The sequence below is a fragment of the Copadichromis virginalis genome, linkage group LG17 (assembly GCF_057382275.1).
Source record: "Copadichromis virginalis isolate Kocher_CV1m ecotype Utaka linkage group LG17, C_Virginalis_male_GT1.1, whole genome shotgun sequence".
Lineage (NCBI taxonomy): Eukaryota > Metazoa > Chordata > Actinopteri > Cichliformes > Cichlidae > Copadichromis > Copadichromis virginalis.
The window spans coordinates 26951691-26978707 of NC_140634.1; the positions used below are offsets into that span (position 1 = coordinate 26951691).

General features: G+C 39.1%; 2 protein-coding genes and 17 non-coding genes across 20 annotated transcripts; 18 read left to right on the forward strand and 1 right to left on the reverse strand.

Annotated features, from left to right (window-relative positions):
* bik (BCL2 interacting killer) lies at window positions 1-3165 on the reverse strand. Its single transcript, XM_085436216.1, has 6 exons — window positions 2924-3165; window positions 2790-2818; window positions 1686-1773; window positions 1367-1519; window positions 1156-1270; window positions 1-605 (listed from the first exon to the last, which is right to left on the reverse strand). The coding sequence occupies exons 3-6, from the start codon at window positions 1763-1765 to the stop codon at window positions 489-491; spliced, it is 465 nt and encodes a 154-aa protein (XP_085292342.1). The 5' UTR covers window positions 1766-1773; window positions 2790-2818; window positions 2924-3165; the 3' UTR covers window positions 1-488.
* Window positions 3166-3246: 81 nt separating this feature from the next.
* Window positions 3247-25822, forward strand: ttll1 (tubulin tyrosine ligase-like family, member 1). Of its 2 annotated transcripts, XM_085436209.1 has the most exons (11): window positions 3247-3917; window positions 5197-5356; window positions 5497-5620; window positions 6695-6903; window positions 6990-7170; window positions 7435-7572; window positions 7735-7843; window positions 9499-9642; window positions 10961-11047; window positions 11869-12032; window positions 24431-25822. In XM_085436209.1, the coding sequence occupies exons 3-11, from the start codon at window positions 5508-5510 to the stop codon at window positions 24558-24560; spliced, it is 1275 nt and encodes a 424-aa protein (XP_085292335.1). In that variant the 5' UTR covers window positions 3247-3917; window positions 5197-5356; window positions 5497-5507; the 3' UTR covers window positions 24561-25822. The 2 variants fall into 2 exon arrangements, with proteins under 2 accessions (XP_085292335.1, XP_085292336.1); XM_085436210.1 differs by lacking the exons at window positions 3247-3917; window positions 24431-25822 and adding an exon at window positions 13263-13338 and having other exon boundaries at window positions 4663-5356.
* trnay-aua (transfer RNA tyrosine (anticodon AUA)) lies at window positions 12274-12403 on the forward strand. Its single transcript has 2 exons — window positions 12274-12310; window positions 12369-12403. It is a non-coding gene; the product is annotated as a tRNA-Tyr (tRNA).
* On the forward strand, window positions 12770-12899 carry trnac-aca (transfer RNA cysteine (anticodon ACA)). Its single transcript has 2 exons — window positions 12770-12806; window positions 12865-12899. It is a non-coding gene; the product is annotated as a tRNA-Cys (tRNA).
* Window positions 13253-13382, forward strand: trnay-aua (transfer RNA tyrosine (anticodon AUA)). Its single transcript has 2 exons — window positions 13253-13289; window positions 13348-13382. It is a non-coding gene; the product is annotated as a tRNA-Tyr (tRNA).
* trnay-aua (transfer RNA tyrosine (anticodon AUA)) lies at window positions 14032-14161 on the forward strand. Its single transcript has 2 exons — window positions 14032-14068; window positions 14127-14161. It is a non-coding gene; the product is annotated as a tRNA-Tyr (tRNA).
* trnay-aua (transfer RNA tyrosine (anticodon AUA)) lies at window positions 14824-14953 on the forward strand. The gene is made up of 2 exons: window positions 14824-14860; window positions 14919-14953. It is a non-coding gene; the product is annotated as a tRNA-Tyr (tRNA).
* Window positions 15119-15248, forward strand: trnay-aua (transfer RNA tyrosine (anticodon AUA)). Its single transcript has 2 exons — window positions 15119-15155; window positions 15214-15248. It is a non-coding gene; the product is annotated as a tRNA-Tyr (tRNA).
* On the forward strand, window positions 15600-15729 carry trnay-aua (transfer RNA tyrosine (anticodon AUA)). The gene is made up of 2 exons: window positions 15600-15636; window positions 15695-15729. It is a non-coding gene; the product is annotated as a tRNA-Tyr (tRNA).
* On the forward strand, window positions 16392-16521 carry trnay-aua (transfer RNA tyrosine (anticodon AUA)). The gene is made up of 2 exons: window positions 16392-16428; window positions 16487-16521. It is a non-coding gene; the product is annotated as a tRNA-Tyr (tRNA).
* On the forward strand, window positions 16877-17006 carry trnay-aua (transfer RNA tyrosine (anticodon AUA)). The gene is made up of 2 exons: window positions 16877-16913; window positions 16972-17006. It is a non-coding gene; the product is annotated as a tRNA-Tyr (tRNA).
* On the forward strand, window positions 17656-17785 carry trnay-aua (transfer RNA tyrosine (anticodon AUA)). Its single transcript has 2 exons — window positions 17656-17692; window positions 17751-17785. It is a non-coding gene; the product is annotated as a tRNA-Tyr (tRNA).
* Window positions 18139-18268, forward strand: trnay-aua (transfer RNA tyrosine (anticodon AUA)). The gene is made up of 2 exons: window positions 18139-18175; window positions 18234-18268. It is a non-coding gene; the product is annotated as a tRNA-Tyr (tRNA).
* Window positions 19403-19532, forward strand: trnay-aua (transfer RNA tyrosine (anticodon AUA)). Its single transcript has 2 exons — window positions 19403-19439; window positions 19498-19532. It is a non-coding gene; the product is annotated as a tRNA-Tyr (tRNA).
* trnay-aua (transfer RNA tyrosine (anticodon AUA)) lies at window positions 19886-20015 on the forward strand. Its single transcript has 2 exons — window positions 19886-19922; window positions 19981-20015. It is a non-coding gene; the product is annotated as a tRNA-Tyr (tRNA).
* Window positions 20663-20792, forward strand: trnay-aua (transfer RNA tyrosine (anticodon AUA)). The gene is made up of 2 exons: window positions 20663-20699; window positions 20758-20792. It is a non-coding gene; the product is annotated as a tRNA-Tyr (tRNA).
* trnay-aua (transfer RNA tyrosine (anticodon AUA)) lies at window positions 21455-21584 on the forward strand. Its single transcript has 2 exons — window positions 21455-21491; window positions 21550-21584. It is a non-coding gene; the product is annotated as a tRNA-Tyr (tRNA).
* On the forward strand, window positions 21750-21879 carry trnac-aca (transfer RNA cysteine (anticodon ACA)). The gene is made up of 2 exons: window positions 21750-21786; window positions 21845-21879. It is a non-coding gene; the product is annotated as a tRNA-Cys (tRNA).
* trnay-aua (transfer RNA tyrosine (anticodon AUA)) lies at window positions 22723-22852 on the forward strand. The gene is made up of 2 exons: window positions 22723-22759; window positions 22818-22852. It is a non-coding gene; the product is annotated as a tRNA-Tyr (tRNA).
* Window positions 25823-27017: the final 1195 nt, after the last annotated feature.

Consider the following 27017-nt stretch of genomic DNA (forward strand, 5'->3'; position numbering starts at 1 on the left):
TTTTTGTCATTAAGAAGTTTATTTGGCGTCACATGAAAAAGCAGTTTCAAATCTTGAACAGAAAGTCCAGCTCCCTTCATTGTACACTAAGCAATGCTACATATCATTTGAAAAAATTTTGGCCTCTTAAACCAGTAAGAAACAAATCTGGATACAAAAGACTGCAAGCCAGCAACAGTCCAGTCAACATGTTTTCTGACATGAATCAACATGTCACTGCTACAATAAACTGGCCAACTCCTTAGGCAAGGCTAGATTTCCTTTAAACAATTTACTCCCAACTAATTTTACATTATACTTTTTTTTTCTTCTCTTTTGAGAGAAGAGGTTGTCGTCCTCACTTTCAACTTCAATACCGCTCAATAAAAACAGTTATTTAAAAAAAAGGGAAAAGTCAAAGTAAACAGCAAGAGAAAACAGCAGTAATTCTCACTCGATAGCAAACATATTTTGACAAACATGGCTGAGAAGACCTGCTCGTGGCCCTCTTAAGCTTTCTGCTCCGTCCATAGTGCACTGAAAATGGTCACCATGGCCACCAGTGCCACAGTAACAAGTGCTCCTCTGTTCCACCCAGTGCAGGTTACTGGGTTAAAGTTGGATGCCTGTAAAATGAGACATAATGAGAAAAAGTGGGCTGTTTTGGATAGATGTACCAAATTATATTTAATATAACACGACCACACAACAGTCAACAATGCAACAAAGCAAGACTGCTCAAATCCACCTATTTTGACTATTTTGGCTCTATTATTTTTATTTTTTTATGTTTAAATTGAGTTTCTCCTTGTTTTATGTATAGGTTCTTATCTAAAAATCATATTTATATTGGGGTTCAAATTGAGAAAGTAGTTCACAGATGGGATCCACTTTAAAATCTTTGATTCTTTATTAAACTGTCTGCCAATTAAACGTTTTTGCAGGTTATGCATCTGTTGACTTTGCTGACACAACCTCCAAAGGAATTAAACCAGGAAGCTTTGCTTGTTTGGCACATGTGTAAACCTCTACACTTTGGAGTCATTGGATAAACCCGCTGCTGTAAATGGAAAGATATCTCTTTTCCTTGGAATACAAAGCCTTAATGCAAACACTAAGAGCAATGAACCTTTATGCATACGTATAATGCAGAGATGCGTTAAAGAGAAGAGTTACCCAAGCTGTCAAGGCCTCAACTCTGAGGATCCCCTGCCCAGGTGCAGTGCTCACTAACCAGGTCTTCATTGCAGCAGACAAACCCCGAAAAGTTCCTAACTGATTGTGAATATCCCTATGAGGAAGCAGTGAGAAGTTAGAACCAATCACACAAATGTAATAGTTTGATAAGTGAAATAAAATAAGAGGGAAAAATTTTTTTTTTTTTTACCTATAGATGGTCCGAGTCAGTGCCTGGGCAGGTCTCAGGAGGTTTAAGGGAGTCGGAAGCTGGTTTGGCATTCTGCTGGCATACTCTCGGTCTAGCTGGTCACCGATTAAAGCCAACTGGCGGCCACAGGCCCGTGCAACCCTGTCACTGATCCTGAGGGAGGAAAAGGCAGGTGTGTTTAGAATCCATCATAAATATGGGGAACTCAATAAAAATCTCTTTTTTATAAAGTTGTTTTTGCCCAAGGCACAAGCCCGAGCTGTGTGTTTGTTTTTGGTATTAATAGTCGAACTGGGGCAAGGGCGGGACTATACAGTACCTCAGGGTGCCAGGGTCCACCTCACTAGGTCCAGCCTGGAGGGCGATGACACGACTTGGGCGTCTTGTTTGTTCCACCATTTTGTTTTCTGAGAACATATATGCAAATTGTTCATATCGTGCAGCAGACTGCTAAGAACATCAACAGGACAGACAATGGCTCCACAGCCTGAAAGTGTCTGTGTGTTATCTTTGCTCAGGCTCCCAACGGTCAATAACAGGCTGTGTAAATACTGGCTCATGTGACCAGGATAGGTGTGGACTGGGTTACTAGGCTGAAAGAAAAAAACAGCTCCAGAGATAACATCATCTCTTGGCTCAAGTCCAACCTTTGTGCTGTACTTTCTTTTTAAACTGCAGCAAAAAATGCATTGCAATGCTTTCATGTTTACGACCAACTTACGACAACTCAAGACGTAACACTTTACATTCAATTTGCCTTTTTCACTGAATTTTTTGTTTTTGTCTTAAAGTCCAGCTTAAAACAGGTTTATAATCTCCCAGGTACACCTGTCTTGAGATCAGTTCCTGTTGCACCTGCAATCCTGCCATTTAATGCAAATGCTGAATTTCCATAACTCAAATTAACCAAACTGCCATTTTACTCTCACAGAGAAGGATAGAAAAACACCACCGGGTCAGAAGAATCAGATCACAAGCTTTAAATACTATAAATCTTGACAAATCAAGAACTGGTTTTCCCTGGATTTAATTGCAACGTCTTTATTTTTACAAACCCTTTTTCTTTTGGCAAAACATCAGCAAACTGAAGCCTTAAACGTGGAAACATAAACACAACCATTAAAACGACAGGCAGCCATCAGGTAGAAGCCATATTGCCACAACAAAGTGCGGAGTCATTGCTCTCAGCAAACAAAGGTCGTTTTGAAGATCACACATATTGAATTAGATAAACAATAAACAGGTATTAAACCATTTAAAGACTTAAATTAGTGTATTGTATCATGTTTGAGCAGTATAATATTAGATATTAGTCGAGTATGAATATCCCAACCCTGAGAAGTAAACAGGTGCACACTCTCGTTCTCTCTCTCTCACACACACACACACACACACACAAAAAAAAAAGGAAATTAAAAACTACCTTTTTATGTTGATTAAGTGGACGCCGCCCTGAGATAAAAGCAAACAAATTAAAAATAAACATTGTAATGTTAAAAATTGCTGGAAAATACTGAATAAAAGCATAATTTCGAAGTGTTTTCTTCCTCTACTTACAGCAGCGCCCTTTAATCTCGACGCTCTCAGGTAACTGCTGCCGCTAATGACAGGACACACCTTTATCTATCACCGCTGGGGCTTCCGCCGACAGTGAACAGCAGGGGGCCACCTGTAAGATGCATTCTGGTAATGTTTGCAGGGTTATTATTAATAACCACAGCTTAAAATTACTCTGCGAGGTGCGCGGTTGGGCTGGGGTAGGCTCCAGGCTGGGTTATTTACAGGTCCAAGAGGGTTTCTGAAGTCCGGAATGGAAACCAAGCTCACAGAGGAGCAACTTCTAGGAAAGAGGACAAGGTGACGTTAGCGAGGTAGGACAGGTGAAGTTCAAGCAGACAAACACGAAGCCTAAACTGCATGACTGCACCAAGCCTGTCGTCCAGGCATCTGGAAATCCACATTCCAGCCATAATCCATTTTCTTTCGTTTTAAAACAAATTAAATTATTTTAATTAGTTATAAATTAATTTAATGCTATTGTTACACTAATTCTATCTACATTTGTGATGTTATTAGTCATACAGTTTCATGTGTTTTCTTTTTTTTCGCAACCGTGTAGCAGGTTGCGTATTACTAAACCTACACTTTCTCATACGTTAGAGTAAGAGCATGCCTGTGTTGCCTGTCTGGTGAGCCACAGGCAAACAGGCAAAAGCTGTGTATTATTGGCATAAAGTTAGGTCTGTTATATGCAACTTTATCATCTCTGAAATGAGGTGGTGATGGGTTTGTGGTGATTCGTAGAAAAAGATTTATAATCTATGAACGGAGCTACTGATTCCACTTTTTGCTGAAAACAAGTAAGCAGCTGATAGCTGAATGAATATCAGCAGTTTTGAAGTCCTGAATTTTTAAATCGGACATGTAATTGAGTCAAACACATCAAAATGGTTGTCTTTTATGCTTATATTCCATATGAGCCATTTAATGACCTTACATCCTGCTGGACAAAACTCATCTCACAATCCTGTAACAGCTAGCTGCCTAGTAGGTAAGTCAAATACCAATATTACTATAATTTTTAACAGTATTACTATAACTGATGTTGTTACAAAAATATTAGTATTAGCATACCTTTTTGTCATCTTTTTGTACATAAAACCTGAAACGCATTGAACACGTAGCATTTAAAAACGGGTATTGCTAAATGAATATGTGTTAAAGTATATCATCGTTAGGAGAGTATTTATATGTGAATAAAAAATTGTTCGTATTTGATTATTACAAATGAAACCTGTGTGAATTTCATGACGCAGATCAACTTCATATGGAATTTGAATTGGGTGTAATCAGTCAATATGCTTTGTATCAAAGCTTCAGGCTGCTGTGGTGTAATGTTGTTGGGGATGTTTTCTTGGCACGCTTTGGGGCCCTAACTGATTATCATTTAAAACCACAACCTACCTGTTTACTTTTGCTGACCATGTCCATCCCTTTATGACCGAAGTGTACCCATCTTCTCATGGTTGCTTCCAGCAGGATAATGCACCATGTCACCAAAACTAATAATAATAATAATCTCAAACTGACCTCCACAGTCACATGATTTCAAGCCGGTAGTGCACCTTTGGGTTATGCAACCGACACATCGTTAGGCAATGATGCTACTATATCAGGAAAGTTTCCAATACCTTACTGAATTTATGTCATAAAGAAGCTCTGAAATTGATAAGTGGCCAACTCTGTACTAGCAAAGTGTACCTAATGAAGTGGCTTTAGGGACATTGTTTTACAATGACCACGATGCGGTGCTTGTCTGTTAACTCGGACCTTATTATCTTGAATGAAGAAACAAACTAATGCTTACTATTCACGAATACATACAAGGTAGTAAATAACTGATGTTTCATTTTTCTGGAAGGACGCGATGCATTGTTGCCACCCACAGTCCAACACTGACCTCTCCTGGTGCTTTCTTGTAGCACGCCACACAATGACATCACTGCGTCCTCGGTTGCTAGGTAATTCTTCCGGAAGGACCAAGCCCGTAACGACGTCCTTTAGTGGTTTTGAGACCTTTCCTTCTTTAAACGTGTCGCTAAAAATTTTTTTAACGTAGTTACTAATCTGTGTACATGCAATTACATTTACATAACAAAGACTTTTATTGTGAAGAGGAGTTTGACTGTGCTGGGCGTTTTCGTCTCTGTCCAGCTTCACGTCGCCGGGATAATTAAAAAGCAGCTTGTTGGCGATTAAAACAGCTAGCATGGAGGTAGCTTTCAGTCGCTAGCTGCTTCTGCTGATGGTGTGTTTCGCTGTGAGTTTAGCTCAGGGACAGTTTGTGGGTATTGCATCACTGACCGGATGATGTCCGCCCAGCCTCTGCGGCAGCATCAGCAGCCCGGGGAGGATTCAGCAGCTTGCTAACAGAGCCAGCCCGGCTAGCTCATGCTGATGACTGGCTGTTTTCCTGGCATTGACTTTCAGGTAGTTCACTGGTGCAAAATGCTTTAGTTTCTTGTAAAAGAATGACATTTTTCAAATATATGTCTATGCATTGGTCCTGTCTGTCTGTGGTGCTTTTCTATGTGTTTACCTGTTGTTGTTTTTTTTGTACTCCACCCTAGTGGGAGGCACCATGTCCGGTAAGGTTAAGTGGGTGACAGATATTGAGAAATCAGTGCTTATCAACAACTTTGAGAAAAGGGAATGGATTCAAGTTACAGAAAACGACGACTGGAATTTCTACTGGTAGGTTTTATATCTACAGCACACCTGCACCTGTCCAGCTTGGATAAATACATTCAATTGGCACATACACAGGCACATAAGTTCTTCCTGCTTATATGATGCAATTACAAGTAAAGGTCCTGCATTAAAAATCATACTTATAAAGTATTCATATGATTAATCTTGACCTCAATAGCGTGTTTAGATTTAAGCAAGGGCGTGCTTTAACTGGTTTACAACAGATATTGTTATGTAGGGTTAGGGTAGGGTTATGTAGGGTTAATAAAAAGTATAGTTATGGTAATCTTACAAATAAAGAGAATAAAATATAAGAAATAGCAGGGGGTCAGTAAGAAAAAAATCAGGAAAGGCTCTTTGATAACTGTCTGCTCCCAGAAGACATTTAAGAGGTGAGAGATCAGTTTTCTTCAGGGAGATCGTTCCAAAGGTTGGGAGGATTATTTGACATGTAGGCTCATGGGCTACTAAGAAGTCAGACGCATAACCAGACAAGAGGTCATAGTGTCACCCTGGACCTCCTCACCTGCATCAACTATTACCATATAATAAAGTTAATGGTGAGATTTTAAAATCTGCCCTCATATCTCCAGAGAGCCAGTGTAATGAGACTGGTACATGTGTCTCTGAGGTTAAAAGAAGAATCTGAAGGACTGTGAGATGATTAAGAGGATATGTAACTGTTTTTATAAAGCTGTCACAAAGAACTGGTATAAACCTGATCCTCTGAGTCTTAAAGGAAGGGAAATCTTTATGATGGAAAGGATGACGTTCTTGCTAAGGTCTGAAGGTCTAAAAGTGGAAGAAATGGATCATCTTTATGGGTGCTGAAGAAGATGTTGCCTTCTTATAAATTAGATGGTTATGGACACTTAGGACAGTATATGATTTGTTTAATTAAATAACATGGATCCTCAGCTATACAGTTCTTTTTGTAAGACTGAAAAACTGAAATTTAGGATCTAGGTTGGCAAATCAGATGCATATTTATCGTGAAAATATCAATTAATATATTTATTAGTGTGATACTCAATGTACCAAGTGTATTTTGAGCGGGTTATTTGTACCCACATGCAGGATGAGCATCCAGACCATCAGGAATGTGTTCAGCGTGGACACTGGTTACCGCCTGTCAGATGACCAGATGGTTAACCACTTCCCCAATCATTATGAGCTGACTAGGAAGGACCTGATGATCAAGAACATCAAACGCTATCGCAAGGAGCTGGAGAAAGAAAGCAGTCCGTTAGCGGAGAAAGACGAAAATGGAAAATACATTTATCTGGGTACATGACTTGCTCCTATTTTGCCTCACAAAACTCAAAGAGGCACGCTGTTTTCTTCAATGAAACTGCTTTTTCTCTTTGTGCAGATTTCGTCCCGGTGACGTTCATGCTTCCTGCTGATTATAACCTCTTTGTGGAGGAGTTTCGTAAGAATCCATCCAGCACCTGGATAATGAAGCCCTGCGGGAAGGCCCAGGGGAAAGGCATCTTCCTCATTAACAAGCTGTCCCAGATTAAAAAGTGGTCGAGAGACAGCCGCACCTCAACGTGAGTTATCATGTGACCAGACAGAAGCAGCAAGAAATATTGTGAGAAATTAGCATATCTCTAAATTTCCCATTACAAAAAGCCTCTATATAACTGTTCCCCTCTTGTTTTGTCAGATAGTCTCATCTAAGGAAGCTACAAAAGTTCTTTCTGGATTTGAACACATGCTAAATCTGTTTTATAGACAATTTCTTTCCTGGTAAATCTAAAATTGTTTGGTCACAGGCTGTCGTGTGCTGATGCCTGGCTGTGTCTTTGCCCCAGGTTTGTAGCAGCATCTAGTGGCAAGGAAGCTTATGTCATCTCTCTGTACATTGACAACCCTCTGCTGATAGGGGGGAAGAAGTTTGACCTGCGTCTTTATGTCCTGGTGACCACATATCGACCCCTGAAATGCTACATGTAAGCCTGTGATACTGTTGATGGGTTTTTTGATCATGTCAAAAACATCAGTATATAGGAGATGTTAAGAGGATTTTTTCCTGTTTTGTTAGTGGTTATTCTCAAACGTGCACACAAAAAACTGTTGTTTAATGCTCTCTCTCTCTGGCGTTCGACTTTCAGGTACAAGCTGGGCTTCTGCCGGTTCTGCACAGTGAAGTACACACCCAGCACCAGCGAACTGGACAACATGTTTGTGCACCTCACTAACGTGGCCATCCAAAAACATGGGGTAGGTCTGGTGGGGTTCACAGGCAGTAGTATAAATCTTTTGTGTTAGCAACAGGGGACTTTCTGTTTCTCCATCTCTTGCTAGATCCTCATTGACTTGTAAATGTTCACATTTTATCCAAATCCACAGTCACGGTTTATAACACAGGGTTTCTGTTTGAAAATGCAATGTTTCAACACTTTCAGGAAATGTCACTACTTGGAAAATTGGTAGCTTGCCCATTGTTGAGAATAGTCTGAATTCTGCACATATAGCACATCTATGCACCTGCCTCACCACATTACAGGCAGTCCCTAACATGGCACAGAGTCAGGCCACTTTTAGCTTTCTGGGAGCTGGAGCTCAAACAGTTACTGCTGTATCACATTCTGTTGGAGGGATTCAGCACAGGCCTCTTTAAACTCAGGAAACTCTTTAAGAAAAAGATGTGCAATTTCAGCAGGACATCTCAGTTTTTCTACAAGATAAGAAATGTTGCTGTAGTAAATGTCAGCACACTTCTTAGAGCCTAAATTGTAAGATATACATGTCAAAGTTTCAGAAAAAGTTCTGGTAGCTCACTGCTCATACTATCCTGTAATTATGAAACAATGTTAATGTTAATTCACAGAATTTTCTTTTCTTACTGTGGATCTATCATAAAAAACAGGACTTTCTATAGTGAAACAAGAACTTTTCTGTCATTTAATTGTTTATCTCAATTACTTTAGTGTAGAATAATTGACCATAAAAGACCATAAAACTAGGAAAAGCAGTAAAACTCATGAAAATAAAACAACATTTATGCCCTACTTCATATTTTCCAAAGCTGTCCAGTGGGCCGAATTGGAGTTTGTGGGAGCTGGTTCAGGCCCCCGGGCCTTATGTTTGACACCTCTGCTTTAAATAAACTTCCTGTTTACACAGAATAGTTGAAACTGTTCTCTTGCCAAAACTGAGTGAGAAAACCCAATGGAATGATCTAATCGAGAATGATTTAACATAACTTTATGAAATAGTCCCTGGTTACAGATATTTGTGACTCTTGTAATGTGGTAATTTGTAACTCAAGTTACCACAATCATCAAGATCAACCTTCACTTTCTGTATTTCTGTGTCCAACCTTTATGTCATAAACAGAGTTAATAGTTGAGTGACCATTAGCACTTGCAGCATAAACAGTGTCAGTTGTACACTTGTCGTAAATACTTTGCTTTGACTGATTCTCTGATTGACCAAGAACCTTGGTTAGTCCGGGTTTGTGACAGCAGCTTCCTGTTGCTGAGCAAGTTCCTGATACTCAAGATAAGAAACATTTTGCATAACTTAACGCAAAAACATAACACCCGTGACTTTTGTGCAGCTCCAGACTTTGTCTGCCCCTAGCCCTCAGTGGCACAATGGTTGTATTCTGACTTCTAATCCTGCCTCAGAAGGGTGGCTGGATTCTGACTCATAAGAAGAAGGGAAGAGGGAATGAGGCACCTACTAATAGTCTCTGATCTGTTAACATCTTTTACTGTGCTGAATAACTATATATTTATATGTATAACTTCTTATTTATTGAGACACTCACTGAGCATTTTCAAGTCTAAAAAGTGATATGTGCGTATTTTGTAAAATAAATTTATACAATCATGATTAATTTCTACTTAGACTCTTTACCTTTGATGCAGGATGACTACAACCATGTCCATGGAGGGAAGTGGACGGTCAGTAACCTCCGTTTGTACTTAGAGAGCACCAGAGGAAAGGAGGTGACAAACAGGTTGTTTGACCAGATCCACTGGATCGTGGTGCAGTCACTGAAGGCTGTAGCTGTAAGTTGATGTGATGTTAGTTGTTTGTTTTTTTTAATAATATATTAAGAAGGTGTGTTCCTAATCCATATGATGTTTCGCTCATAGGTGACTCTATTAGGTAAACCTTGATAAGGTCAGGTTGGGCCCCCTTTTGCCTTGAGAACTTCCTTAATTCTTTGTGGCATAGATTTGTCAAACTGTTGGAAACAGCTTGACAAATCTTGCTTCATATTGACATTCTAGCAACAAACTGTTCTTGCAGATCAAACCAACAACCATGCCATGTTCAAAGGCACTTGAACTGAGGGATGACTGTGATGACAGCGGCTATATGTGCAGGCGGGGCCGTGCGCGTGTCATCACACGTCATCTGCCTTACAGGCGTGATTAAAGGTTTCTTCAGCCAGGACACGCGAGGGCGTGATATCCCATTCTTATGTGTTGTACCGAGTGAATCGACTGAAAGGGAACTGTTCTTGCAGATCAAACCAACAACCATGCCATGTTCAAAGGCACTTCCTCATGCTAATGCTCAGTTTGGACTTCAGCAGGTCATCTTGACCCTGTGTTAATGCCTAAATGCATTGAGTTGCTGATTTGAGTTAACACAAAAATCCGAACAGCTGGACCTAATAAAATGGCCTGTGAATGTATTGTTACCTACCACCATATATTCTGCAGATCCTTTTTCAGTTTTCAGGCAACACCAGGAAGTTTAATGGGTTTTTTTTTTCTTATTACAGTTTTCACATGAAGTAACAGTTAATTGTGGAGAGTGCTGCTAAAGTAAACATATTGTCTGTGCATTTTTGCCAGTGTATATTATAAGATTATGATGCATATAAATTTAGTTCTTTAATTTCGCTCTGCAGTAACTTTTTGGCAACTTGGAGGGTTACAGTTCTCACGCAGCTTATCATCACCCTTAGCTGTGGTTAGCTAACAGTTCCTAATTTAAACATCTGACAGAAGCTGTTTTCAAGCCACAGCGTTCACCCTGTGTAAAAGTTAATGTCTGATTTGTAACTGCTTAAGCTCAAACATTTTGAAACACACTGTTGCAAAGCCACCTGGTTGTGGTGATGGCTTTTTTGTTTTTAGAACAACTGCACAATCAGCCTAATGCACACTTCCTCTTTCTGCTAAGTGATTGGACTTGCTTCCTGTAAAGCCTCCATACCCGGGCCACTTTGTGTGCCTATAGTTATGACTGATTATTTTTTAACATCCTTCGTTGATGAATCGCTCAGTGCTGCATCAATAAGTTTCCACATAAAAGAATCACTCTTGAGAAGATCCCTCGTGCTAAATCACTCTCTGCTTTTCTGTCTCACAGCCTGTGATGAACAATGACAAGCACTGTTTCGAGTGTTACGGGTATGACATCATTATTGATGACAAGTTGAAGCCATGGCTTATTGAGGTAAGAAGTTTAAAAAAGGAATTAACAATTTAAAAAAGTGTTTTTCTTTACTTATTTTTCTTTCTTTTCTTTTTTTTTTGGCATATTTGAGTCCTTGATTACTTATCGGGGTTGCACAGTAACACCATGTTCCTTTCCTTAGATTGTCGAGTAAATTTGAATGCCCTTGAGGTATGCTTAGATGTGTATTCAAATGTGTGCTGAAGGTCTGCTTTTAACTCATGCAATGCTGCTGACAAGCACTGCTCAAAGGAGAGGGAACTGAGAATTGCCATGCAATACATTCTTTTGTTGTTACGGTATGAGACTTTCAAATTTTGACAGCTGTACAATGTGTTGCTAGGTTTTGAGGCTAGGTCTGAGCTATTTCTGTTCACAGACACCATTCTGCTCTATTTTGGGCAAAAACAAGTTGGTTGAAGGGCATAAAGGCTCCTCAGTGAGCAACTTGTGCCACAAACCTACTCAAGACCACGCTCTGTTGTTCATTAATCTTGCAGCTTCCTCTGTTACGCTACGAGGAGCTAAAGTAGGTCTTTGTGTTGCTGCCTTTCACATTGATGATAGAGTAACTGCTCCATCTCGTTCTCTGCACTCATGTAAATCTTCCACAGTGTATCTAATGTTCTAATGTAGCAGCTACACTTCCTGATAAAAGCTTCTCTGTAAAGACAGGAAGAGATTAAAACAATCTGCTCCTACCTGTTTGGATCCCTGGGGTATTATTAAGCACTGCCTATTTGCTGCAAAAGCAGATCCATTTGCGCATGGTGCAACCCCCCCTTTAAATATAAATGTGGTTTTCTTGGTGTGATCCTCAGGTCAACGCCTCTCCCTCGTTGACATCCAGCACAGCCAATGACCGCATCCTTAAGTACAACCTCATCAATGACACCCTCAACATCGTAACACCCAATGGGGATATTCCAGACTGCCGCTGGAATCGGAGTCCGCCTAGAGAGGCCCTGGGCAACTATCAAATCCTGTGAGTGAACATGTCAATCATATTCAGGCCTTAAAGACCAAAATTGTATGAGAACTAATTTTATTTTTAAGCTCCACATTCACAAAGTGTATAGAAATGTGTCAAAGAAAGACAGCAGGGATGTAGACTAATGGCCACTGGGTATGGTTTGTCTGTACAGAATATCTGGCCTTCAAACTACTTTTTGTTCAGGCTATACAGATACAGATATCATCAGTCATGAAAGGATTGTTGCTGTCTTCCTTCGATAGCTCAGGTGGTAGAGCAGAGGACCATAACATGGATACAACGTCATATCCTTAGATAGTGGATTGGGTTGACGACGTATCCGTGGCTATCCTCAGTCGCTGGTTCAAGTCCAGCTTGAAGGGAGATGTTTGTGAAATCCTCTTTTCCATAGAGGAGTGTCCATCTACATTGGATTTTACTTTCTAAGTAACTTTGTTACTTCAGTTTTCAGCTCAAATCTGACTCAAACCAGAGGCTTTTAATAGTGTGTGGTGCTCAGCTTATTAATTACAGTCTGACCACTTCTAAATATAGGAAAATACCAGTATATGTACATATATATATGTAGAGAGAGAGAGAGATAAAACTATAGTGTAAATAAATAAATAATTAAGTATAATCTTCTGAACTTGTAATAAAAGACTGACTTTTTTTCTTAGCCACCTGTTTGATAGCCAGTGCTTTGTGGATAAAATAGGTCGTCCTAATAAGAGCTCTGTGTGTGTCTTCCTTCGATAGCTCAGGTGGTAGAGCAGAGGACCACAACATGGATACAACGTCATATCCTTAGATAGTGGATTGGGTTGACGACGTATCCGTGGCTATCCTCAGTCGCTGGTTCAAGTCCAGCTTGAAGGGAGATGTTAGTGAAATCCTCTTTTCCATAGAGGAGTGTCCATCTAAATTGGATTTTACTTTCTTACTTAGTTTTTAGCTCAAATCTGACTCAAACCAGAGGCTTTTAATAGTGTGTGGTGCTCAGTTTAGTAATTAAAGTCAGACCACTTCTAAATATAGGAAAATACCAGTATATGTACATATATATATGTAGAGAGAGAGAGAGATAAAACTATAGTGTAAATAAATAAATAATTAAGTATAATCTTCTGAACTTGTAATAAAAGACTGACTTTTTTTCTAAGCGACCTGTTTGATAACCAGTGCTTTGTGGATAAAATAGGTCGTCCTAATAAGAGCTGTGTGCGTGTCTTCCTTCGATAGCTCAGCTGGTAGAGCAGAGGACCATAACATGGATGCAACGTCATATCCTTAGGTAGTGGATTGGGCTGACGGTGTATCTGTGGCTATCCTCAGTCGCTGGTTCAAGTCCAGCTTGAAGGGAAATGTTAGTGAAATCCTCTTTTTCTCGGATGACTGATCAGTTCATTTACTGCCTAATAGAGCTCTTTTAACTGCTGCCCTTTTTTAGAGAATTGTTTTTGTCATATATTCGTGTAAAGATTTTGCTCTAGTGGAACTACTCCAGTGGGACACTGTGGACTAGCTCCCTTTGATAGCTCAGCTGATAGAGCAGAGGACCACAACACGGATACAACGTCATATCCTTAGATAGTGGATTGGGTTGACGACGTATCCGTGGCTATCCTCAGTCGCTGGTTCAAGTCCAGCTTGAAGGGAGATGTTAGTGAAATCCTCTTTTCCATAGAGGAGTGTCCATCTAAATTGGATTTTACTTTCTTACTTAGTTTTTAGCTCAAATCTGACTCAAACCAGAGGCTTTTAATAGTGTGTGGTGCTCAGTTTAGTAATTAAAGTCAGACCACTTCTAAATATAGGAAAATACCAGTATATGTACATATATATATGTAGAGAGAGAGAGAGATAAAACTATAGTGTAAATAAATAAATAATTAAGTATAATCTTCTGAACTTGTAAAAAAAGACTGACTTTTTTTCTAAGCGACCTGTTTGATAACCAGTGCTTTGTGGATAAAATAGGTCGTCCTAATAAGAGCTGTGTGTGTGTCTTCCTTCGATAGCTCAGCTGGTAGAGCAGAGGACCATAACATGGATGCAACGTCATATCCTTAGGTAGTGCATTGGGTTGACGACGTATCCGTGGCTATCCTCAGTCGCTGGTTCAAGTCCAGCTTGAAGGGAGATGTGATTGAAATCCTCTTTTTCTCGGATGACTGATCAGTTCATTTACTGCCTAATAGAGCTCTTTTAACTGCTGCCCTTTTTTAGAGAATTGTTTTTGTCATATATTCGTGTAAAGATTTTGCTCTAGTGGAACTACTCCAGTGGGACACTGTGGACTAGCTCCCTTTGATAGCTCAGCTGATAGAGCAGAGGACCACAACATGGATGCAACGTCATATCCTTAGGTAGTGGATTGGCCTGACGGTGTATCCGTGGCTATCCTTAGTCGCTGGTTCAAGTCCAGCTTGAAGGGAGATGTTTGTGAAATCCTCATTTCCATAGAGGAGTGTCCATCTACATTGGATTTTACTTTCTAAGTAACTTTGTTACTTCAGTTTTCAGCTCAAATCTGACTCAAACCAGAGGCTTTTAATAGTGTGTGGTGCTCAGTTTAGTAATTAAAGTCAGACCACTTCTAAATATAGGAAAATACCAGTATATGTACATATATATATGTAGAGAGAGAGAGAGATAAAACTATAGTGTAAATAAATAAATAATTAAGTATAATCTTCTGAACTTGTAATAAAAGACTGACTTTTTTTCTAAGCCACCTGTTTGATAACCAGTGCTTTGTGGATAAAATAGGTCGTCCTAATAAGAGCTGTGTGCGTGTCTTCCTTCGATAGCTCAGCTGGTAGAGCAGAGGACCATAACATGGATGCAACGTCATATCCTTAGATAGTGGATTGGGCTGACGGTGTATCTGTGGCTATCCTCAGTCGCTGGTTCAAGTCCAGCTTGAAGGGAGATGTTTGTGAAATCCTCTTTTTCTCGGATCACTGATCAGTTCATTTACTGCCTAATAGAGCTCTTTTAACTGCTGCCCCTTTTAGAGAATAGTTTTTGTCATATATTCGTGTAAAGATTTTGCTCTAGTGGAACTACTCCAGTGGGACACTGTGGGCTAGCTCCCTTCGATAGCTCAGCTGGTAGAGCAGAGGACCATAACATGGATGCAACGTCATATCCTTAGGTAGTGGATTGGGTTGACGACGTATCCGTGGCTATCCTCAGTCGCTGGTTCAAGTCCAGCTTGAAGGGAGATGTTAGTGAAATCCTCTTTTCCATAGAGGAGTGTCCATCTAAATTGGATTTTACTTTCTTACTTAGTTTTTAGCTCAAATCTGACTCAAACCAGAGGCTTTTAATAGTGTGTGGTGCTCAGTTTAGTAATTAAAGTCAGACCACTTCTAAATATAGGAAAATACCAGTATATGTACATATATATATGTAGAGAGAGAGAGATAAAACTATAGTGTAAATAAATAAATAATTAAGTATAATCTTCTGAACTTGTAATAAAAGACTGACTTTTTTTCTAAGCGACCTGTTTGATAACCAGAGCTTTGTGGATAAAATAGGTCGTCCTAATAAGAGCTGTGTGCGTGTCTTCCTTCGATAGCTCAGCTGGTAGAGCAGAGGACCATAACATGGATGCAACGTCATATCCTTAGGTAGTGGATTGGGTTGACGACGTATCCGTGGCTATCCTTAGTCGCTGGTTCAAGTCCAGCTTGAAGGGAGATGTGATTGAAATCCTCTTTTTCTCGGATGACTGATCAGTTCATTTACTGCCTAATAGAGCTCTTTTAACTGCTGCCCTTTTTTAGAGAATTGTTTTTGTCATATATTCGTGTAAAGATTTTGCTCTAGTGGAACTACTCCAGTGGGACACTGTGGACTAGCTCCCTATGATAGCTCAGCTGATAGAGCAGAGGACCACAACATGGATGCAACGTCATATCCTTAGGTAGTGGATTGGGCTGACGGTGTATCCGTGGCTATCCTTAGTCGCTGGTTCAAGTCCAGCTTGAAGGGAGATGTTTGTGAAATCCTCTTTTCCATAGAGGAGTGTCCATCTACATTGGATTTTACTTTCTAAGTAACTTTGTTACTTCAGTTTTCAGCTCAAATCTGACTCAAACCAGAGGCTTTTAATAGTGTGTGGTGCTCAGCTTATTAATTACAGTCTGACCACTTCTAAATATAGGAAAATACCAGTATATGTACATATATATATGTAGAGAGAGAGAGAGATAAAACTATAGTGTAAATAAATAAATAATTAAGTATAATCTTCTGAACTTGTAATAAAAGACTGACTTTTTTTCTAAGCCACCTGTTTGATAGCCAGTGCTTTGTGGATAAAATAGGTCATCCTAATAAGAGCTGTGTGTGTGTCTTCCTTCGATAGCTCAGCTGGTAGAGCAGAGGACCATAACATGGATACAACGTCATATCCTTAGATAGTGGATTGGGTTGACGACGTATCCGTGGCTATCCTCAGTCGCTGGTTCAAGTCCAGCTTGAAGGGAGATGTGATTTAAATCCTCTTTTCCATAGAGGAGTGTCCATCTAAATTGGATTTTACTTTCTTACTTAGTTTTTAGCTCAAATCTGACTCAAACCAGAGGCTTTTAATAGTGTGTGGTGCTCAGTTTAGTAATTAAAGTCAGACCACTTCTAAATATAGGAAAATACCAGTATATGTACATATATATATATGTAGAGAGAGAGAGAGATAAAACTATAGTGTAAATAAATAAATAATTAAGTATAATCTTCTGAACTTGTAATAAAAGACTGACTTTTTTTCTAAGCGACCTGTTTGATAACCAGTGCTTTGTGGATAAAATAGGTCGTCCTAATAAGAGCTGTGTGCGTGTCTTCCTTCGATAGCTCAGCTGGTAGAGCAGAGGACCATAACATGGATGCAACGTCATATCCTTAGGTAGTGGATTGGGCTGACGGTGTATCTGTGGCTATCCTCAGTCGCTGGTTCAAGTCCAGCTTGAAGGGAAATGTTAGTGAAATCCTCTTTTTCTCGGATGACTGATCAGTTCATTTACTGCCTAATAGAGCTCTTTTAACTGCTGCCCTTTTTTAGAGAATTGTTTTTGTCATATATTCGTGTAAAGATTTTGCTCTAGTGGAACTACTCCAGTGGGACACTGTGGACTAGCTCCCTTTGATAGCTCAGCTGATAGAGCAGAGGACCACAACACGGATACAACGTCATATCCTTAGATAGTGGATTGGGTTGACGACGTATCCGTGGCTATCCTCAGTCGCTGGTTCAAGTCCAGCTTGAAGGGAGATGTTAGTGAAATCCTCTTTTCCATAGAGGAGTGTCCATCTAAATTGGATTTTACTTTCTTACTTAGTTTTTAGCTCAAATCTGACTCAAACCAGAGGCTTTTAATAGTGTGTGGTGCTCAGTTTAGTAATTAAAGTCAGACCACTTCTAAATATAGGAAAATACCAGTATATGTACATATATATATGTAGAGAGAGAGAGAGATAAAACTATAGTGTAAATAAATAAATAATTAAGTATAATCTTCTGAACTTGTAATAAAAGACTGACTTTTTTTCTAAGCCACCTGTTTGATAGCCAGTGCTTTGTGGATAAAATAGGTCATCCTAATAAGAGCTGTGTGTGTGTCTTCCTTCGATAGCTCAGCTGGTAGAGCAGAGGACCATAACATGGATACAACGTCATATCCTTAGATAGTGGATTGGGTTGACGACGTATCCGTGGCTATCCTCAGTCGCTGGTTCAAGTCCAGCTTGAAGGGAGATGTGATTTAAATCCTCTTTTCCATAGAGGAGTGTCCATCTAAATTGGATTTTACTTTCTTACTTAGTTTTTAGCTCAAATCTGACTCAAACCAGAGGCTTTTAATAGTGTGTGGTGCTCAGTTTAGTAATTAAAGTCAGACCACTTCTAAATATAGGAAAATACCAGTATATGTACATATATATATGTAGAGAGAGAGAGAGATAAAACTATAGTGTAAATAAATAAATAATTAAGTATAATCTTCTGAACTTGTAATAAAAGACTGACTTTTTTTCTAAGCGACCTGTTTGATAACCAGTGCTTTGTGGATAAAATAGGTCGTCCTAATAAGAGCTGTGTGCGTGTCTTCCTTCGATAGCTCAGCTGGTAGAGCAGAGGACCATAACATGGATGCAACGTCATATCCTTAGGTAGTGGATTGGGCTGACGGTGTATCTGTGGCTATCCTCAGTCGCTGGTTCAAGTCCAGCTTGAAGGGAAATGTTAGTGAAATCCTCTTTTTCTCGGATGACTGATCAGTTCATTTACTGCCTAATAGAGCTCTTTTAACTGCTGCCCTTTTTTAGAGAATTGTTTTTGTCATATATTCGTGTAAAGATTTTGCTCTAGTGGAACTACTCCAGTGGGACACTGTGGACTAGCTCCCTTTGATAGCTCAGCTGATAGAGCAGAGGACCACAACACGGATACAACGTCATATCCTTAGATAGTGGATTGGGTTGACGACGTATCCGTGGCTATCCTCAGTCGCTGGTTCAAGTCCAGCTTGAAGGGAGATGTTAGTGAAATCCTCTTTTCCATAGAGGAGTGTCCATCTACATTGGATTTTACTTTCTTACTTAGTTTTTAGCTCAAATCTGACTCAAACCAGAGGCTTTTAATAGTGTGTGGTGCTCAGTTTAGTAATTAAAGTCAGACCACTTCTAAATATAGGAAAATACCAGTATATGTACATATATATATGTAGAGAGAGAGAGCGATAAAACTATAGTGTAAATAAATAAATAATTAAGTATAATCTTCTGAACTTGTAATAAAAGACTGACTTTTTTTCTAAGCCACCTGTTTGATAACCAGTGCTTTGTGGATAAAATAGGTCGTCCTAATAAGAGCTGTGTGTGTGTCTTCCTTCGATATCTCAGCTGGTAGAGCAGAGGACCATAACATGGATGCAACGTCATATCCTTAGATAGTGGATTGGTCTGACGGTGTATCCGTGGCTATCCTCAGTTGCTGGTTCAAGTCCAGCTTGAAGGGAGATGTTAGTGAAATCCTCTTTTCCATAGAGGAGTGTCCATCTAAATTGGATTTTACTTTCTTACTTAGTTTTTAGCTCAAATCTGACTCAAACCAGAGGCTTTTAATAGTGTGTGGTGCTCAGTTTATTAATTACAGTCTGACCACTTCTAAATATAGGAAAATACCAGTATATGTACATATATATATGTAGAGAGAGAGAGAGAGATAAAACTATAGTGTAAATAAATAAATAATTAAGTATAATCTTCTGAACTTGTAATAAAAGACTGACTTTTTTTCTAAGCCACCTGTTTGATAGCCAGTGCTTTGTGGATAAAATAGGTCATCCTAATAAGAGCTGTGTGTGTGTCTTCCTTCGATAGCTCAGCTGGTAGAGCAGAGGACCATAACATGGATACAACGTCATATCCTTAGATAGTGGATTGGTTTGACGACGTATCCGTGGCTATCCTCAGTCGCTGGTTCAAGTCCAGCTTGAAGGGAGATGTGATTTAAATCCTCTTTTCCATAGAGGAGTGTCCATCTAAATTGGATTTTACTTTCTTACTTAGTTTTTAGCTCAAATCTGACTCAAACCAGAGGCTTTTAATAGTGTGTGGTGCTCAGTTTAGTAATTAAAGTCAGACCACTTCTAAATATAGGAAAATACCAGTATATGTACATATATATATGTAGAGAGAGAGAGAGATAAAACTATAGTGTAAATAAATAAATAATTAAGTATAATCTTCTGAACTTGTAATAAAAGACTGACTTTTTTTCTAAGCGACCTGTTTGATAACCAGTGCTTTGTGGATAAAATAGGTCGTCCTAATAAGAGCTGTGTGCGTGTCTTCCTTCGATAGCTCAGCTGGTAGAGCAGAGGACCATAACATGGATGCAACGTCATATCCTTAGGTAGTGGATTGGGCTGACGGTGTATCTGTGGCTATCCTCAGTCGCTGGTTCAAGTCCAGCTTGAAGGGAAATGTTAGTGAAATCCTCTTTTTCTCGGATGACTGATCAGTTCATTTACTGCCTAATAGAGCTCTTTTAACTGCTGCCCTTTTTTAGAGAATTGTTTTTGTCATATATTCGTGTAAAGATTTTGCTCTAGTGGAACTACTCCAGTGGGACACTGTGGACTAGCTCCCTTTGATAGCTCAGCTGATAGAGCAGAGGACCACAACACGGATACAACGTCATATCCTTAGATAGTGGATTGGGTTGACGACGTATCCGTGGCTATCCTCAGTCGCTGGTTCAAGTCCAGCTTGAAGGGAGATGTTAGTGAAATCCTCTTTTCCATAGATGAGTGTCCATCTAAATTGGATTTTACTTTCTTACTTAGTTTTTAGCTCAAATCTGACTCAAACCAGAGGCTTTTAATAGTGTGTGGTGCTCAGTTTAGTAATTAAAGTCAGACCACTTCTAAATATAGGAAAATACCAGTATATGTACATATATATATGTAGAGAGAGAGAGATAAAACTATAGTGTAAATAAATAAATAATTAAGTATAATCTTCTGAACTTGTAAAAAAAGACTGACTTTTTTTCTAAGCCACCTGTTTGATAACCAGTGCTTTGTGGATAAAATAGGTTGTCCTAATAAGAGCTGTGTGCGTGTCTTCCTTCGATAGCTCAGCTGGTAGAGCAGAGGACCATAACATGGATACAACGTCATATCCTTAGATAGTGGATTGGGTTGACGACGTATCTGTGGCTATCCTCAGTCGCTGGTTCAAGTCCAGCTTGAAGGGAGATGTGATTGAAATCCTCTTTTTCTCGGATGACTGATCAGTTCATTTACTGCCTAATAGAGCTCTTTTAACTGCTGCCCTTTTTTAGAGAATTGTTTTTGTCATATATTCGTGTAAAGATTTTGCTCTAGTGGAACTACTCCAGTGGGACACTGTGGACTAGCTCCCTTTGATAGCTCAGCTGATAGAGCAGAGGACCACAACATGGATACAATGTCATATCCTTAGATAGTGGATTGGGCAGACGACGTATCCGTGGCTATCCTCAGTCGCTGGTTCAAGTCCAGCTTGAAGGGAGATGTTAGTGAAATCCTCTTTTCCATAGAGGAGTGTCCATCTACATTGGATTTTACTTTCTAAGTAACTTTGTTACTTCAGTTTTCAGCTCAAATCTGACTCAAACCAGAGGCTTTTAATAGTGTGTGGTGCTCAGCTTATTAATTACAGTCTGACCACTTCTAAATATAGGAAAATACCAGTATATGTACATATATATATGTAGAGAGAGAGAGAGATAAAACTATAGTGTAAATAAATAAATAATTAAGTATAATCTTCTGAACTTGTAATAAAAGACTGACTTTTTTTCTAAGCCACCTGTTTGATAACCAGTGCTTTGTGGATAAAATAGGTCATCCTAATGAACTCTGTGTGTGTGTCTTCCTTCGATAGCTCAGCTGGTAGAGCAGAGGACCATAACATGGATGCAACGTCATATCCTTAGATAGTCGATTGGGTTGACGACGTATCCGTGGCTATCCTCAGTCGCTGGTTCAAGTCCAGCTTGAAGGGAGATGTTAGTGAAATCCTCTTTTTCTCGGATGACTGATCAGTTCATTTACTGCCTAATAGAGCTCTTTTAACTGCTGCCCCTTTTAGAGAATTGTTTTTGTCATATATTCGTGTAAAGATTTTGCTCTAGTGGAACTACTCCAGTGGGACACTGTGGGCTAGCTCCCTTTGATAGCTCAGCTGGTAGAGCAGAGGACCACAACACGGATACAACGTCATATCCTTAGGTAGTGGATTGGGCTGACGTCGTATCCGTGGCTATCCTTAGTCGCTGGTTCAAGTCCAGCTTGAAGGGAGATGTTAGTGAAATCCTCTTTTCCATAGAGCAGTGTCCATCTACATTGGATTTTACTTTCTAAGTAACTTTGTTACTTCAGTTTTCAGCTCAAATCTGACTCAAACCAGAGGCTTTTAATAGTGTGTGGTGCTCAGCTTATTAATTACAGTCTGACCACTTCTAAATATAGGAAAATAGCAGTATATGTACATATATATATGTAGAGAGAGAGAGAGATAAAACTATAGTGTAAATAAATAAATAATTAAGTATAATCTTCTGAACTTGTAATAAAAGACTGACTTTTTTTCTAAGCCACCTGTTTGATAACCAGTGCTTTGTGGATAAAATAGGTCGTCCTAATAAGAGCTGTGTGTGTGTCTTCCTTCGATAGCTCACCTGGTAGAGCAGAGGACCATAACATGGATACAACGTCATATCCTTAGATAGTGGATTGGGTTGACGACGTATCCGTGGCTATCCTCAGTCGCTGGTTCAAGTCCAGCTTGAAGGGAGATGTTAGTGAAATCCTCTTTTCCATAGAGGAGTGTCCATCTAAATTGGATTTTACTTTCTTACTTAGTTTTTAGCTCAAATCTGACTCAAACCAGAGGCTTTTAATAGTGTGTGGTGCTCAGTTTATTAATTACAGTCTGACCACTTCTAAATATAGGAAAATACCAGTATATGTACATATATATATGTAGAGAGAGATAAAACTATAATGTAAATAAATAAATAATTAAGTATAATCTTCTGAACTTGTAATAAAAGACTGACTTTTTTTCTAAGCCACCTGTTTGATAACCAGTGCTTTGTGGATAAAATAGGTCGTCCTAATGAACTCTGTGTGTGTGTCTTCCTTCGATAGCTCAGCTGGTAGAGCAGAGGACCATAACATGGATGCAACGTCATATCCTTAGGTAGTGGATTGGGCTGACGGTGTATCTGTGGCTATCCTCAGTCGCTGGTTCAAGTCCAGCTTGAAGGGAGATGTGATTGAAATCCTCTTTTCCATAGAGGAGTGTCCATCTCTTTTTCTCGGATCACTGATCAGTTCATTTACTGCCTAATAGAGCCCTTTTAACTGCTGCCCTTTTTAGAGAATTGTGCTTGTCATATATTCGTGTAAAGATTTTGCTCTAGTGGAACTCCTCCAGTGGGACACTGTGGACTGGCTTCCTTCGATAGCTCTCTTGGTAGAGCGCTGGACTAACATGGGAAGCTTTAGGTCACTGGTTTAAACCTGCATCAAAGGAGGCTGTTGATTTAACTAATGGATATCTAGATAGATGTTTACATGAATGTTAACTCCATATTTCACTCTTTGGTATTAAATATTTATTTAACAGAATGTATTTGCACACCTTGAATCCCATTACATAAGCAGAACTCCACTGGAATATCTGTTTGGTACTGCTTAACTAGTCAACATACTGTATGCAGCATTGAGCCCATAGCTTATACTCATTAACTACTTGTTATGTGTAGTTAATACATATAATTAACACACATATTAACACATGATTTTGTAGTCAATCATGAATGTTGGTGACTTTTGATGGACCAGTGTTTGTGAATAAAATAGGTCGTCCTAATGAGCTATGTGTGTGTGGCTTGCTTCAATAGCTCAGTTGGTAGACCAGAGGACCATAACATGGTTATTAAGTCATAATCTTAGGTAGTAGATAATGCTGGCGTTGTATCCTTAGTTGCTGGTTCAAATCCAGCTCGAAGGAAAATGTTAGCAAAGCCGTGAAATTTTCTTTTCAGTTCCACTACTGTGATTTTTAACTACTGAACTTTTTGCTGAATCGTGCTTATCATATAATCATGTTAAGATGTTGTTTTAGTGCGACTACTTCAGTGGGGCATTGCACAGGGTTTGCCTTCGTTAGCTCAGTTGGTATTATGCAGGACTGTAGTGGGTTACTTGTAAATTTTTACGCAACTGGTTAAAGTCTTGCTTGAAGGAACCCTTTTTGTTATTATTAACTAGTCAAGACACGGTTTACTGCAATAAGCCTATACTACTACTCCTGACACACCACAACATCAAGCCCACTCAAAATAATTTCTTCCCATGAATTCCTGTGAACCAGTGGAAAATACCAGCTTTATGTCTTTATATGTCTGAATTTCTTCCATTTTTTTCATTACAAATTTCACAAGAGCATTTTAGAAGTGGAGGTTTACTCCGTATAAGGTCTTTTATTTTGAAAGCTGAGCAGCTTCTTTATTCTGTTCCTGTGTCTGACTTTCTGCCCTCTTCTTCTGCTCTGCAGTTATCTGTAAAAAACAAAACAAAACCAAAAAACAGTATCAGTGTCTGGGCTTGTCAAACATAATAAGACCAAATAAACCAAACTTAAGAAGGTAATTATGCCAGTTTTGAACCTATGGAATTTATCTAAACACTCACTACAATCCTCTGCTCTTCCAGCTGAGCCATCAGAGTGATGCTGCATAGAGTTTCAAATACAGCTGTTGTGCACAATACGGGGGTGTTGTTTCAGGAAATCCCTTTGCTTACACATTCACTGAACATCCACTGTTTCTGTGTCATCAGGTATGACGAAGAGCAGGCGCAGAGCGAGAATGCTGAGCGTGACCTGCGGAGCCGTTCCGGTCAGTCACTTGGGTCAAAGGGCACCAAGGGGAGTGCAGGCGTTCGCCCTACTGCCGCCACCTGGAAGTGAAGCGATAATTTTTCCCTAAAATTTACTTCCTGTACAACACTCCAGGGACCTTCTGTGGTGAACCACTTGGACTTCTTTTTTTTTTAGCACATTGGACAGATGCTCCCTCCGTCCAGATTTCACTGACTGTGGCACAGGGAGCAATGGCACTGCTGCTCAGTGGAGAAAAATCAGCTATGTGCTCACATTGAGAAGGTTGAAAAGCTTGTGTTTGTCACTGTTTATATGAATGTAAAACAAAATAAGTGGAACTGACAGTGCTCTGACAGGTTTAAGGTCTAATCAAGTAGGTCAAATATCACATACAGCAGCGGTTTCCACAATTAAGACAAGTGCTGATGAAATCTTCGGAGATGGACATGAAGGATTACTATGCATGACATTGGATTGCTGACACTTTAACTTGACCTTCCACACCGGTGCTAATGAGAACATACACTATATGGTAATGAAGTGGTATAAAGTTATCAAATAGAAGTGATTTAAAGATTTAATTTATTAAAAGGCAGTCGATAGGCAGAATTAGCAGTACTAAATGTTAACAGACTTTATTAATTTTTTGTACGTTCATTATCAGTATGTTTTGCGGGGTTTTGATGATTGTATTCCTCTTGCACTTTATTTCTTTACATGTGCTTTAAAAAGTATGTCTCATTTCGAGTCTGACCCGTTGTCACATCTGCTGAAAATTTAAATGCTAATTATATGTGTTGGGATGTTTTCTTATTGCCTGCTCATTTCCTTCAACTACTAAAAAACTGAAACACTGATGAAGAGTTATCGTCCATCTTTCTGATAACTGGATTTGGGGCTAAATGATATTGGCGACAAGCTGAGAAATAAATCTTGGTCTTTTAAAATAAAGTTACAAAACTCCCTCTTACCTTACTGATTCTGTTTTGGGCTGCTGCTAACATTTTTTCTGTAATTTTTTACTTTTTCCATGAATTCACTAATGACTTTGCCTGTGAAATGATATAAGATGTATTAAAATGAATTACAGAAGGTGTAACTTGAAAAGGTTTTCAAAAGTTCTGCATTTATTACTACTTCCACTTCTAATTCAAGTCAACAATCAGGAGTATTATCCATGATCATTTTCTCCAAATAGCAACGAAAAGACAGTGAAAGGGTTTAGAGAATAGTGTCTGCCATCAAATTGTGATTAAACAAGGTTGAAACAGTATGATTCAGCTCTGTCCTGACACAGTGTCCTTTGTGCTGTTTTCTGTGTAATTAAATGCTGCTTTTCTTTAGTTGCATTATTTGTGCGGAGTCATGATTTGAAATAACAAGCTGTGTAAAAAAGTACACCTTTCTTTACTTTACTAAATTCATTCTGTTTAAATAAAAAGCTGTCAGGTTACTGTTAGGGGGAGGGTTGTAGTCTTTGTTGAAAATAAATGTGTAATCTAGAGAATAATCAGAGGTCAAGCCTTCAAAAAGCCTAAGACCTATATGTTCTTGCTGTTGCCACAGCAGCAAAGCAGGTCTCTGCATGGTACTGTTTTTTGGTTATCAGCAGGTTGTCAAGTGGTGTAAGCTGTACATGCTGTGGCCTGTGATTTCTGACTGAAGTCCCCAAAGTAAACACTCTGTTTTTACGAACCAAATTTAAATTTAGAAACCAAATTTACTGGAAGGTTAGGTTCCCACGGCTGCTTGTCTTTAACCCCTTTACAAACTTTTGTGAACAATACATGAACAGAAACTCCTTTAAATGTTTTTTGCTTTTATATTTCAATAAAATATCGTACTGTTGATGCGCTGATAAACAGTTATGGTTGCAATTTGTCAATTTGTGTGTATTGACCCTTCAACAATAAGAGCAGTCAGTTTATTTGCATGTCATATGTCATCTGCTGGTGTGAAAGAAATCTATTGTTCATTGGAAAGTGACCATTGCACATCTCTGTTAATCATATCTTAGCTCAAGTTACAGAATTAGTCAATGGGCTTTACATGTGTTATTTTGGTGGAAGCACAAGGCGGTTATAACTTCCTATTTCTGAAAAGCCATCTGTGGTTGTTTATTTTTTTTAATCATCTTTCATTGATAATATTTTCTCACGGATTCATTATCTGAATAAATATTTGTAAGAGGATGAAAAAAACATGCCTCCTCCGATTCCACAGTGTACTTTCTGATTTTCAGAGGAGAATTTGTGTCATTCTGTTGCTGATTCATTTTAATAAAAAAAAAAAACATGGATATCGTCAGCAGCGATACATAGGAACAGAGGCCAGCAGCACCCAGTTCTCATATCTGGTGAGATTTAATTAGAGTCCCCCCCCAAAATTACCCCAAACAGCAGTAGATGTGCTATATTGTTGGCTCTTTGTACCTCCGTATCTATTGTTTTCAGATGACATGGTCTGGAGCGCCACAGACCTCACAGTGGGAACTACTAACTTTTCATAAATAGTAATCTAAAAAAGTTTTCTGGGGAATGTGAC